The 14,320-nt window shown below is 38.4% G+C and overlaps 1 protein-coding gene across 1 annotated transcript in view; it reads right to left on the bottom strand.

Annotated features, from left to right (window-relative positions):
• The window catches only part of Spata17 (spermatogenesis associated 17), a 171,108-nt gene that overhangs the window by 83,664 nt on the left and 73,124 nt on the right, over positions 1-14,320 (bottom strand). The window contains 1 exon segment of the mRNA XM_036202045.1: positions 3,021-3,144. Within this exon segment, the coding sequence (XP_036057938.1) occupies positions 3,021-3,144 (124 nt within the window).

The following is a 14,320-nucleotide window of genomic DNA, read 5'->3' as shown; positions in this document are numbered from 1 at the left end:
AGTTATACTGATTTTTGATCCTGTTGTGTTTATACATCCTTTCCCATGAAAGGATATTAACATATTAAAAACTTCCACTTGTCAGTTAATTACTAGTATGGATAATTCTATATAGTAATGTTCATTTCAAAGCACTAGCTCTTGGAATTTGGATCTTCAGTTTTACCCACATCCCTGTGACTGCTTGCTGATCCTCAGGAAGCAATGTTTTCCTTAGTGAACAAAACAACAGGCCTTTGCATACATCTACCAGTAGGTGGAGCAGACAGCATAATTTATTACGAAGAACAAGGGCAATGGAATGAAAGTCAGTTTCTTTGGAAGAAAACAAATCTGTAAATGAGATTTTCTTCAAAGGAAATATGCCCTGTATGTGTTAGATTTGGTTTGACTGGATACTGAATCAAAATAAATCACTTTATTAAATAATCAATCTTTGCGGAAAGATAAATTTACAAATGGAGGCATTGCTTGCATTTTACTTTATTCAAATCAACTAAAATTAGCTTTCCTTTCAAAAAATTTTTACAGGGACAAAGACTTTTTGATGTGTTCATTTAGTAAGGACGTTAAACACAATCCTGCTTTACAGGTGGCGGGTGCATAACAAATAGTATTTTCTAGGAAATATAATTGACTAATCCTGTTATGTCTGCAGCAACAAATTAACCTTATTACTACTAGTAAATGGTGATTGATTATTTATGCAAATAAGTTGCCATGTTCAGCTTTCTGATTGAAATAAACATATAAAAAGGTGCTTTACTATGACTTGAACTTTTTAATTAATAAAGCCCCGAGGGGTCTATTAATTCACTCATTGCAATATTAGTTATTTACTCATGGAACTCCTATTAGCACACACATATTTGCTTGAATAAAGATGAGATAACAAAAATTATGAAGAGCTTCTAAAACTATTTTAAAATGTACATCAGATTCATGCTAAAATAGACTTAAAATTAAGTTTAAATTTTAAATTGTGTCAGTAAATATCAATATATCAGCATAATCAGTCTGAAGTTATTAATTCATTAAATAACATTATCTATGTCTGAATTAACAGTTTTGCTTGAAAAATTCTTCAGTGTTTTTAAAGCATTACTTACCTGACTAATGTTTTATAGCTACTAACTAAGTTAAGCTAAATTAGAACTATAGGAATTTAATGTTAAAATTAGTATTGTACAATGCATATTAATAATATTATTACTAAATTATTCAGACTTCCAATAAACTATCTTCTCTTCTAAAAATGCTACAGGGGTTCTTTTTACACAGTCCAACAAAACTGTTTGTATCTGTTTATACTTCTCACAAAGAGTATGTACACTTGCTATTGACAATTAAAACACAAATCTCTTGAAGCTGAAATTTCCTGTAGTAAGCAGTCCAGGAGAGTTAACACAAACTACTAAAAATATTTTTAGATCCAGAGCTCAATTTCCACCCAGCAGCCAAGTCATTGAGGCAAATGAGTAACAATACTCACAAAAAGTATTTGCTTTTGCTTTTTATTTAGGGAAAGTATTTAAAATTCATTATTAAATAGAACAAAAAAGTATATTATATCAGGAAAATCATAAATGAAAACAGTTGTTAATTGTAGTCAGCCTGCTTATAGGCAGCAACTTTCTCCTATTAAAAGGTTCTGTGACAGGAGACTGAGATGGGGTTGTGTGCTCCTTCTGGCCAAGGATCTGTAGGACAGACTTACATCTACTAAATTCGTAGCACAGCACCCATGCAGGGCAGGCATTCGAAGCCATGGGATTTAGAGTACCAGGCTGAGGAGTGAGAGTGCAGGAAATCTTTGTAGTCTTCAAATTCTACCTCTCTCACATTATGTTGACAAATACTGATTAAAATGAAGCAGAACAGATCTAGTGAGAGTGTAGGGGAAGGCATGCATTTCCTAGCATCATCTGGCAGCACATCCGATCTCATGGACAAATGAACAGACTGGACAATAAGATGGTATCGCTCTTCTACTTTATCACCAACAAGTTTTCCCTGCGGGGGAATTTCCCCATAAGTTCAAAGGATATCCTTTCATCTCTTTGGTTACCTATAGTTAAATATCAAGATCACCATAACTACATATACCAAATTGCCAGAGCCAATAAAACCCCTGACATTTTATAATATTCTTCTCCAAGGGAGGAGATTTGACAAGACAATTTCACCTGCGATGTCCTAACATCAATGGTACCAAAGTAAAGCGAAGGTGAAGAGGACTCTCACATGGAGACCCCACTATAAGGATTGCTAATTAATTCTCACTGATAATTAAAATAAATAAAAGAAAGGGGCCAGCTTTGTTCTTCCACAATGAGGGTCCTGGGGCTTGCACCCAGGTCATCAGGCTGGTGAACAGCACTTTTACCTGCTGAGCTACCTCACCAGCAACTCATGCATTTAAAGCCATATTTATCTGCATAGAATATTCTAAATGCAATGTACTTTTTCTCAGCAACCATAACAAAATCTTAAGAATAAATTTACAAGTATACTGAATTCTACATGTATCTCTCCATATGAAGTTGTAGTTGCTGAGGCAATTTGTTGAAAAGCTTTGCCTGACAACCTCCATCCAAACTTAGAAAAGGAGGAAGAACCTGGCTTAATCTCAGCATTCACTCAATTAAAAGAGAAAAATCTGAAAGCCAGCTGAGCTTGATAACTTGCTAGTTCTTGATCAATTCACAACACAACAACAAGCCACTTGGAATGAGTTTTGAAGGTGAGGTTATGCCCTTCATGTTGTGTTATCACTGTGGCAGATCACTCTGCTGACTGGGACCTTTCTGCCTGTGGCTCAGCCACTGCCTCTATGCAGCACTGTCTCAGACCAATCATGGTGCCTGCGCTCACCTACACTGAGACATGAAATTGAACTCGAAGTAGTGTCTTTGTGGTATCTTTTCAACAAGTCATGTCCTATCCAGCCTGCTAGTTTATCTCTGTCAGGCTAGGAGTTCAAGTGGCTCATGGGAGCTGCCAGGCACAGGTAGACTAACCTGCTCTGTGCTGAGAAGGTAATGCATCTTGCGGGCTTGCTGATCTCTGTGCTTTTCTTCCCGTTCCAGGCAAGCCTTCCTCTCTTCTCTCTCCTTCATTTCTGCGAATTCCTCCAAAGCCTCCCTGCATCAGAATTGTCAGCAGTTACTCTGATGACATCTGTTGATTCCCTAATTCTTTCACTGATGAAAATCAAGATTTTTGAGGAGCAATGATCACCCACATCCATCAAAATCAAGGGTGCAATTTATCTTGCCTGTGAATTCTGTGGAAATCTTTGCCATTGTTAGATTGTGTTTAAGTGACTTTTTCATGATAGAGTTTTCAACACCAAAAGGGCACCTGTTATAATTAATACAATAGCAAAAGAAATGTCAAAATCCAATGCAAAGTGAGTGCCTTTCCACAACACCAGTTATTTTTGTGGAAGATTAGCTATCCTGGAGATACCTAAATATCCCAAGAAAGATGTGTCTTCAATTTTGGTTTGTATTTACAAATGTCTACTTCCTTATTTTGCATACTAATCACTTTATTTTTTAAAGTACAGAGTCTTCACATGCTTAATTGATTCTATGTTTACTTCAGTTAACAGTTCAATTAATACCAATAAGATTACACATATTACCATGCATCTAAAGAATTGACATTTTATTCAATTATATGAATAATTTAAATAAAGGATTAGATTGTTACAATCTTCCTAAGACATGAAAAATTCCACTAAAATAATAAAAAATCCCCCATTTATGTATACTTCTAAGAAATTTAAATGAAAAATGAGCTTTAAATTATACTGTGTGATAAATAGCTTCCAAACAGAACACGATATTATCAAACAAGGAAGAAAGACTACACCTTTTGTTTTCATTGGACAAATTTATCACTCATGTCAGAACAGCATTTTAATACTGCCGTTCTATTTTAAAAATAAACATATGACTTGTTGTCTACTTCCATATGTAAAATCTCAAAGAAATCATCATAGCCTTTGCTTTGTATATGTCAGGGAAAACTAGAAGGAGATGGTCAAAAAAAAAAAAAAAGAAGGATTCTTCTTGCTCCCGGAGAGTGGTAAAATTTTTGTTGCAATTCTGTTACAGACTACTAATACTTCACACAAGGTTACTTATGAAACACTCTGACGTTTAAAAATCACCATGCTAGGCTACTGAAGCAGACCAATTTTTTTTCAACATAAGATTAAATTGCAAAATAAATGAATTACTTGGAGTGGCATGGCCCCCATTTTGCCACCCTTCCCTTGAAAATTGCTTATTAATATGAAAAAAGGAGGCAGAAAATAGCCTGTTTTCCTTTATGCATGGTATTTGGGGGGCTTCTGCACCCGCCAGCCTGGGCTAGCTGCACATTTAGATTGTGTTGGCAAGCTGGTACAATGACCTTTCTGGCTGCATCTCAAGGCTATTATTAATCGCTAAGTAACCTGGTAAAGCCAAACAAATTTGTTTCCATTGAAAGCATCTCTGTCTGTGTCTGCGAATTTGTTCTGTACCAAACAAACCTCATTAACTGTGTCCACTTTTTGACAAAGAACCAGGAGTTAGAGGAATTGGTAACCTTTCTTTGTCCTTAAGGTCCACATTTCAAGACAGTTACATATGAGCAAATGAGAATTTTTACCAGGAAAAATAACAATCATGTTACACAAAAAGTAATTGCATTATACATTTTCATCTTTACTTTTGTTATTATGTAAAAAATGTTTGTGTGAAAATACACAATTCCTCTGTGATTCCTCTTATAAGCCTTTGAGATAATTTAGAATAACAAGTGAAGGTACTGATTATCCTAGTTTATATCATGGAGAAACAAGCACAGATAAAAATTGATCTAATGGCAGGAACGAATGAGAACCTGGACTTGCAGGATTTCTAACTGCAGATCAGGCTGCAGTTGCCATCCGTCCAGACATGAGACAGAGATGATATTTTCTACCGAGTTAGCCACGCATGTCTTCTTTTATCTTATGGTCCTGTTTTCTACTATAGAAAATAGTTGGATTTTCTGCACCATTTTCATTGTCTATAAAATATTCTGTGATAATACATGGAGACTAAAACTACTGTAAATACTTACAAGGACTTCTTTTTTAGTACATTTTAGCAATGGCATTTATAGTGATAAATGTTTACATATTCTAGAATGACAGTGATAATAAAAATAAAAGTAACCACTGGGAGGCAATATCGTGGAGTAGTTAGGATGTACTCTGTAATGACCCTGGTCACATAAACTGCACTGTGCTGTTAGCTCGCTGCTTAACCTCTGAACTTCAACACCTTCATCTAGAAAGTGTAAATATACTAATATTACCATCTTTCCCATTAGACTATTGTGAGGATCAGATAAGCTGAATCTATGCAGAGTATTGCGATGTAAGCATTAGTTTTCTTCAGCAGTGCTTGTACATTAGGTGCAAAGCTACTCAATTTATTTGCTACAGATATTTTCACGATGTGTCTAAATCCTTTGATGAAATTCCTTATGATGAGTGCACACTGTATGGGTGAAATGTCACAATGAAGAACACAGTACCTGGCTTCCTAAGAGACATGAGACATGAGTAAAACTGTCACCAGTGGGAAAGAAGAAAGAAAATAAATATGTAAATAAAGCTCTCTTTCCTCTGTCCTCCTCATACTACACCATAGAGCCGTTTCACCTTGAGGAGAGGGTTCACCTTGCAGGCCTGGAAGAAAGCTGTGTGGCTACAGATGACAAGCATATGTGTTCAGCTCTGTTGCATCACTATGGGGCTATGTGTGAAGACAGTGACCAGAGCTGGGTGCTCACCACATCACAAGCTCCACACTGGACCAAAGCACCCTAGCCTGCAGCTACCAGGAGTGCTGGCTGCTGCCTGGTCATAAGGGAACCTCACTGAGTTGTTGACTAAGGGAGGAAACAGGCTCGAAGCCTTTGCCTCAGGGTGGAGCACTGTAATGGCCATCTGAATCCCGGAGCTTCCTTGCACCAATGAAGAGCACTGATGCCTGCTCACACTTGCCCCTTTCTCAGCTTCTATTCCTCCCTCACTCACTAGAGCAGCATATGGAAGTCTCTTGCCACTGGAAGCATGCACACTCCCTTTTCTCAGCCTTGCTGCACTGATCTTAACCATCCCAACGGTTGGGCATTTTAGTCTTGGTTCTGCTTTTAGGAAGTGCCTCAGTCATATACATATATGATCTCATTCATTACACTTCATGTCCTATTAGGAGAAAAAAAGCCCCATTGGACAGATTGTATCAGCCTGGCATTTACAGGAGATGTGATTCATAGAGATTAAAGTGGAATTTGAATCCAGGTCTGAGTCCCAAATCTATGCCTTTAATCATGATGTTAAATTCATATTACATGTTATGATTAGCATTTTATTTAAATGCTGATAGGATTTCTCTGAGAAAATAACTGAATAAAATAGTACCTACACTATTTTTCAAAGCATACAAGAGGATAAGTTTGGGAATAGTTTAATTACTCTTTATCATCAATTCATAGCATTAGAAGTAGGAGGCTGCATAGAAACATGGAACATGATTTTTATTTACAGCCACGAGTCTCTCTTCCTTAGAATACGCTTTCCACTTGCTATTTTTGATAAAGTGGAAGGGTCCATGTTTCTAACTTTAAAAGGCTAATGAAAATGAAAAGATCCTTTGAAGCTATTAGGCAGACACAACTAACAAAGAGGAAAATGTTACAGGGTCTTTGAGGCTAGTCCCTGGCCTCCGTCCATCGTCCTCAACAGCACTCCCATCAGGCCTCAGTCTCAGCGGTTCCACGCTCACACACCCTGAGGACCATCACTTACAATACACGCATGCTCTGTCTGCAGCGTCCTTTGCAGTTGGAACTCTCCTCCCACTGCTCTTCTCACTCACACACTGTCCATTTATTTGTCCTTCAAGGACTTCACAGTATCACAATCATGTATTTATACAAACACTTATTTGGTGTGTGAGTCTTCCACTAGACTGTAAACTCCATGAAAACCAAGAGTCCATCCCATCTATGTTGTTCTTGTCTATGTGAATGAAGAAGTAAATCTATTTTGTTAGATAGTCCTGGATAGTAGAACATTGAGATGAGTACAAACTTTTCAAGGCTCTATTGTCTCCATATAAGTATTTAGGGTTTTGTGTGTGAATGATGTCAGAAACTCCAGGGGGAGTGACAGACAGGTGAGTGCACAGTTCCTCTCCATCCTGAGCCTGCATAAGCTGACATTACCTCCTTTCATGCAGTAACATGTGTTCCCACGACACACACTTTCTTTTTCTTCCTACAATGACTTGTTAAATTGTTTCTTGATTTTCCCTAAAGTCTATGCCAAACTAGAAAAATATTTCCCACAAACTATTTTTTGAAAAAGAACATTCTGCTCAATCCATATTAAAGATCTTATGGGGTCCTGAGGATTGGACTCAGTTGTCAGGCTTGGTGACAAGTACCTTCTTCATTCACTAAGCCAGCTCACTGGCCCTTAAATATCTTTCCCCATTCTTTCGGTTTTTCAAGACAGCATTTCTCTGTGTAGCTTTGTGCCTTTCCTGGAACTCGCTTTGTAGACCAGGCTGGCCTCGAACTCACAGAGATCTGCCTGTCTCTGCCTCCTGAGTAATTGGATTAAAAGTGTGCGCCATCACCTCCAATTCTTCAAGAAAGCTTTATTAGTAATGTTTAGCTGTTTTCACCATCCTAAGGCTTCACTGTTCTTTTATAGGTCCAGTACATTGTGTAGCACACTACAGCTGCATGTCTGCATACATGCACTTGAAATAGTCCTACTAAATGCTAGGGTACTGATGTGCACTAAATGCTTATGTCTGTCTAATTAGGAAGTCTGTGTGGGGAATTTGAGGGACTGTCAGTATGATGATCCTGAGAAAGTAAAAGGCAGACAAAAATAAAATGCTGCTAAATGCTTCTTTCCATTGTGGAATCTGAGAAGTTTCACATAGCAAATTCTTGAGGATAGCCCTCACTGCAGGGTATTTGTATCATTATGAGAAGCAGGGTACAATACTGTTGCTTTCGAGAGCACATAGGGATTGAATGAGATAATGATTATGGGCCAACAAGTGTTCACACCAGGTACTGGATCTGCTGGCATCTTGATGTTAGAATTCATAGTCTACAGAATTATGAGGGGGAAAAATTGTGTATTTAATAATCTACTCTCTGGCACTGTTACAAAAGGCACAAGTCAATGCTAAAATTAGGGATTGAGGTTCATTCATGAAGGTGTCATGCCCTTCTCAAAGCCCTTGCTCTAATTTTTCACACTGTAGACCCCTCCTACAGACACACTGTAGACCCTCCCACAGTCACTGCTGTGGACCCTCCCACAGTCACTGCTGTAGACCCTCCCACAGTCACTGATGTAGACCCTCCCACAGTCACTGCTGTAGATCCTCCCACAGTCACTGCTGTAGACAGTCCCACAGTTACTGCTGTAGACACACCCACAGTCACACTGTAGACCCTCCCACAGTCATGCTGTAGACCCTCCCAGTCACTGATGTAGACCCTCCCACAGTCACTGATGTAGACCCTCCCACAGTCACTGATGTAGACCCTCCCACAGTCACTGCTGTAGACCCTCCCACAGTCATGCTGTAGACCCTCCCACAGACACACTGTAGACCCTCCCACAGTCATGCTGTAGACCCTCCCAACAATCACTGCTGTAGACCCCTCCAACAATCACTGCTGTAGCATACCTTGAAACAACTCCTTATCAAACAGCACACCAGCCTTTGGAAGTTTGATTTGGAGAACTGCTCTACTGAGAAAGGTCTGCTGTATTCTATAGTGGAACCAGGACTCTCTTTCCCTGCATGGTGGATGTGGAAGCTGCTAGAAAACACATTCTAGGTTCCATCCAGACCAGCCTATCAGAACTCACATGGGGCCCTGCGAGAATTCAGACTGGGATTTGGGGGATGATTGGGAAGGTTCAGTTTTGTTCAGTAGGATGATGTCATAAAGAAACTCAGTGGTGTTCCAGTAGTGACCCTAACATGCATATCACCACTGAGATGGCACATGACAAGATATGTGTGTTACAAAAGATTGTTGAAAACGATAACTTGACAGAGAAATAAAGGGTAATATGAGATCATTTAAAAAAATCACAATTGCCAAAGCCCGCAGAGGAAACCAGTGACAATACTGCATAAAGTTCTCAAATAAGCACAAAATGCCATCATCTGCTCCAACTTCAAGAACAATTTTAAGGAAATTGACTTAAACTGCTTTATAGTTTTTAACTCAGTTTTGACAGCAAGTCTGATGTCTCAAAATAAAACAGGTGAATACCAATATGTTTTCTGTGGGTGTATCATGACATAAAGGTATTTAATTCTCATTCAATTTATTGACTATATTTACATTTTTAGTTTAAAATATAATTATGTCATTTTACTCCTTCCCTTTCCTCTCTCCAGTCCGTCCCATGTGCTGCCCCCTTGTTTTCTCTCAAATTCTTGGCCTCTTTTTTATTTTTTCTCTCTCTTTCCCTCTCTCTCTCCCCTAATTATATCTATATCTATATCTATATCTATATCTATCTATCTATCTATCTATCTATCTATCTATCTATCTATAAAACTTGCTCAGTCCATTTAATGTTACATGTACACACCTAGAGGGCTGAACATTTGGTCTTGGATACTCACTTACTGACAACTTGTAGGGTGAAAAGGGCCAAGGAAAAAAAAACCCTGCCCCTGACTTGATCTCAGGACCAGGGCTTGAAATTCCACTAATCCCTGAGCTTGCCCCAGAATCAGACCACAAAAAACCGCCAATCCCAAGCTACCTTGGAAAGCTCCCCCAAGTCAAAGAAACCTTACATAAGCTTTGTACCTTGTTCAGTTTGCGGCTGTTTCTCACCCTAGCAGCAACCATCCTGCTGGATTCTTCCATCTCAATAAATCTCCTGAGTGAGGTTTCTTGTGTGGTGTGACACTTTCACCAGAGGAACCCAGCTGTAACAACTTTTGTCTAAGCCAGAGAGTGTGGAGTTGAGCAGAAATATAACACTTTTGCTGCAGAAGCTTTCCAAAGGGACTAAGGAGAGCTCTAACATATCTCCAGAACAGAACAGAGCTGTAACAATTCTCTGGAGCAGAGTTGCTAAACTTACACTGGAGAAAACTTTGCCTGGAGCAGAGGTGTAAGCTGCTACACTTATAGTGACTTTGTGTTATTCCTTGGCTCCTGACTGCCAGGATACCTTTCCATTCGAGACGCAATGTTTACACCACTTCCCTGGGGAAGATTGTTTCTGTAGGTCACAGCAGGCCTTAGTTGCCTATAATTTTTGTCCAGGATTGAGGCCTTGTGAGATTTCTCCATACCATGCCAGCATAATTCCTAGCTCCATTCTAAATATTTGTCTTTATATCCACAGATAAGTGCAGTCCTCATTCCTCATCAAAGGAACATCTCTTTGCAACAGATGGAGATCATTACAGATAACCACAACTGATCAAAATGCAGAGGACAAGTGGTCATGTGGTATCTACTCCCAAATGAAACATCTATAACACAACTCCTTGCACCAAAGGTTCTAGAACCATCATGAAAGAGGAACAGGAATTTTGCTGTGATATTGCATGTTCTAGAAATGTCTAATTAGAACCATGAAGTCTAATCAATTTGGCTGCCTAAAAAAGACCCGAACAAGGATAAGAGTGATACCAATAGGCATGCTTACATTTGGTTTTTAATGACTATCTGCTATCAATATATCCATATTTAAGCAAATTAATAGATACATATGAATTCAAGGCCAGTATGAAACCTGGTCTCAATAGACAAGTTAAATAAATAAACAGATGAAAGATAGTAGATGAAAAAGCCACAATAAAGCCAATCATATTCTTGGTCTGAATACTTAACATTTAAACACATTCTGAAGGTAATAAAAACCTTTGGATCCTTTATCTAGAGACCTTACTATTTCAGAAATATTTATTTATTTATTTATTTATTTATTTATTGTTTTTCGAGACAGGGTTTCTCTGTGTTTCTTTGCGCCTTTCCTGGAACTCACTTGGTAGCCTAGGCTGGCCTCAAACTCACAGAGATTCGCCTGGCTCTGCCTCCCGAGTGCTGGGATTAAAGGTGTGTGCCACCAATGCCTGGATTCAGAAATATTTAGAAAGGTCCTCTAATTTAAGACAAAAAGGCAATTGTTGTGGATGGGGTGATGGCTTAGTTAGTAATGTAACTACTTTGCAAAAGACCAGAGTTTGATTCGTAGAACCCAGATTAAAAAAAAGCCAGGCATGATGGCACATGCTGAATTCCAGGGGAGACAGAGACCAACAGACTCTAGCCTACTTGGTGAGCTCAAGGTCAATGAGAGGCCCTGTAGCAAACAATAAGGTTAATATCACATGAAAAATGATACTCAAAATTCTTTAGCCTCTGCATGCATGTACACATGTACACACACACACACACACACACACACACACACACACACACACACACAATTTATCAATTCCTGAAAAGCCTTTGTTTCAGTATAAGATGTGTCTCTGTCAAAAACATCTCAGTTAATTTAAGGGTTAATATCAAGCTACAAGGCCCTCTAAATCAACATATGCAAACCTCATATGAATTCACAAGACTGAAGCAAGTCTGTATGGGTCAGCTCCAGGTCTTCTGTGTATATCATAGCTCCACTCCAGTTAAGTGTTTTTATGGGACTCCTGAGTGAGAATGAGTGGGTCTTGGATTTTTGTGCCTTCTCTTTAGCTCTTTTCCTTCTGCTGGTGTGTTGTGTCCTACTCTAATATGATAGGTTTTTTTTTATCTTATTATATTTTATTTTGTTATATATTATTATGTCTTAGAAGTCTGTTCTTTTTTTAATGAGACACAGAAAGGGAGTAGATTCTGATGGGAGAGGAGGTGGACAGCAACTGGGAGGTATGGAGGGAAGGGAAGCCATAATCAGGATATATTATTTGAGAAAAGAATCTATTTTCAATAAAAGGAAAAAAGTTAATATCATGAAGAGAAATAACTGACTTGTTATACTTGTCACATACATGCTTGAGATATTAAAGGAAATGGCATGCAAAATCTAGTCCCTGTTTTTAAGAAGCTTGCAAATAAAACAGCTAACACCTTCCTAGACTGACAGAACAAGTCTATGAAAAAGACATTTGCACATTGCTTTAGTTCAAGAATCTCACTTCTGATGAGAGGGATCAGAAGAGGCATGATGGGGGTGGTGGCCTTTCGGCTGGAAGGAGAGTTGAGAAAGCTTCTGCTAAACACAGGAAGGAGGAATAAATAGAGACGAATGCTTTGAGATACAGTTGGGTCATTCACAAGGTCTCCTCTCTCTCTCCTCTCTCTCTCTCTCTCTCTCTCTCTCTCTCTCTCTCTCTCTCTCTCTCTCTGTCTCTCTCAGATTTTAATCAGCAGCAGCAAAAGGCAGAAATAACATTATAGTAGAATAATGTTTCCTAGACATGGATGAATGCATGAGAGCAGCAAATTTGTGATTACAACTAGATATTTTTAGGACTAAAAAGGAAGTTTAAAAAATATTATAATACTATTATAAAATTAGAACACCATGATGCCACTCTGATCTTAGAGTGTGCCATTGTTCTTTTCATTTACTTATTTTGCATGAATTCAAAAAGTATTAAGACCCACTCAAAGATCATTAATAAAAATTAATTTTTTTCTTTCTACTGGATCTTTTGAATCAACTTATTTGAAAGAATTTCTATATTTCATTTCTTCTAAAATATTCAAAATAAAATACTTCAGTGAGGAAGTATTATTATTATGCTATTTTTTCAAAACAGTGTTTCTCTGTGCCTAGCTTTGGCTGTCCTGGAACCTACTCTGTAGACCAGGCTGGCCTTGAACTCACAAAGATCTGCTTGCCTCTGTCTCCCAGAGTGCTGGGATTAAAGGCATGTGCCACCACCACATAGCTATTTTATTTTAATTTTTTTTATTATGGATCCTTTCTTTAAAAGGAAGTAAAATTCTATGTAATATATATGATGTCAAATAATTGGAAGCAACATAGGCTAAGTGGAACAACAGAACAATTTGCATTTCCACATAGCACATTAAACTTAGGATTCCAAGATTTTCATAGACATTTATTTATCCTCACAAATGGCATGAAGGTCAGCAAAGGCAGGTATCATTTAAGGTGTCTCTGCTCTGTGAAATCAAATGACTCTACAGATAAGGCCTTTGAGACATAGCACTGAAGAGTTCATGCATGAGGGTAGATCAAACCCATCACACTATTTTCCATATATCTTTTTAGTAATTCAACTATGGAAAAGGATCAATTTGCAGAATCATATAGGCTGAGTTCACAGTTGAGGTGGCTGACAATCTCATTTCATAGGAAAAGACCTGCATGACCTTATTTTTGTGTTTACTCAAACATTGTACATTGCCTCTCATTTAAAATGTGTTAATTGTGTTTTAATATAAGAATAATTGCTGCTGCTTTTGCACATAATTCACCGGACACCAACCAGGGACAGTTCTGAACTAAGTAAAGGACAAGGCCATCAGGTTTAAAGCAGCCACATGCTGTGGAATAATTCTTCTGTACACTATGTGAATATATGCTGCTATGATTGGTTTAATAAGCAAGCTGACTAGCCAATACCTGAACTGGATAAAGTTAGGAAAGAAAGCCAGTCTGAGAATGATGGGATGAGGAAGAGTGGAGTCTGAGGAGTTGTCAGCCAGCCAGAGAACGAGTTGGACACACAAATGGGATAGAGGTGAAAGCCACAAGCCTCAGAACAGCACATAGATTAATAGAAATGAGTTAAGTTGTAAGAGCTAGTTAGTAACAAGTCTGAGCTTTTGGTCAAGCATTTATAATAAATAGAAGCCTCAATGTGTTTGAGAGCAGCTGAGGAACAGGAAAACTCTGTCAATAAATGTCCACCATCCAGCATAGATCCAAGTAAGACCTAAAAAAAAAAAAAAAAAAGCTTACAAAAGGGTTTTAGACACACAGAAATGCAGCCAAGAGTGGCTTCCTAGTCTCTTGTCTTTCATGCCAGCTTCTGTACAAGGATGCATCTTCTGGAAGCTTCCAGCATGCCATGAGCTACAATGCATGGAGGGTTCCCGCAGTCTCTCATGCTAACTTCAGTATAGAAAATCGTTTCCTGACAGCTGTCCTCAACTGCCATGCACTACTGCCATATTCTAAGATGAACAATGTGGGCAGCTGACATAGCAGTTTAAGATT

Source organism: Onychomys torridus, chromosome 11 (genome assembly GCF_903995425.1).
Source record: "Onychomys torridus chromosome 11, mOncTor1.1, whole genome shotgun sequence".
Taxonomy (NCBI): domain Eukaryota; kingdom Metazoa; phylum Chordata; class Mammalia; order Rodentia; family Cricetidae; genus Onychomys; species Onychomys torridus.
The sequence above is the reverse complement of the archived record's forward strand: the minus strand, read 5'-3'. Positions and strand labels throughout refer to the sequence as shown.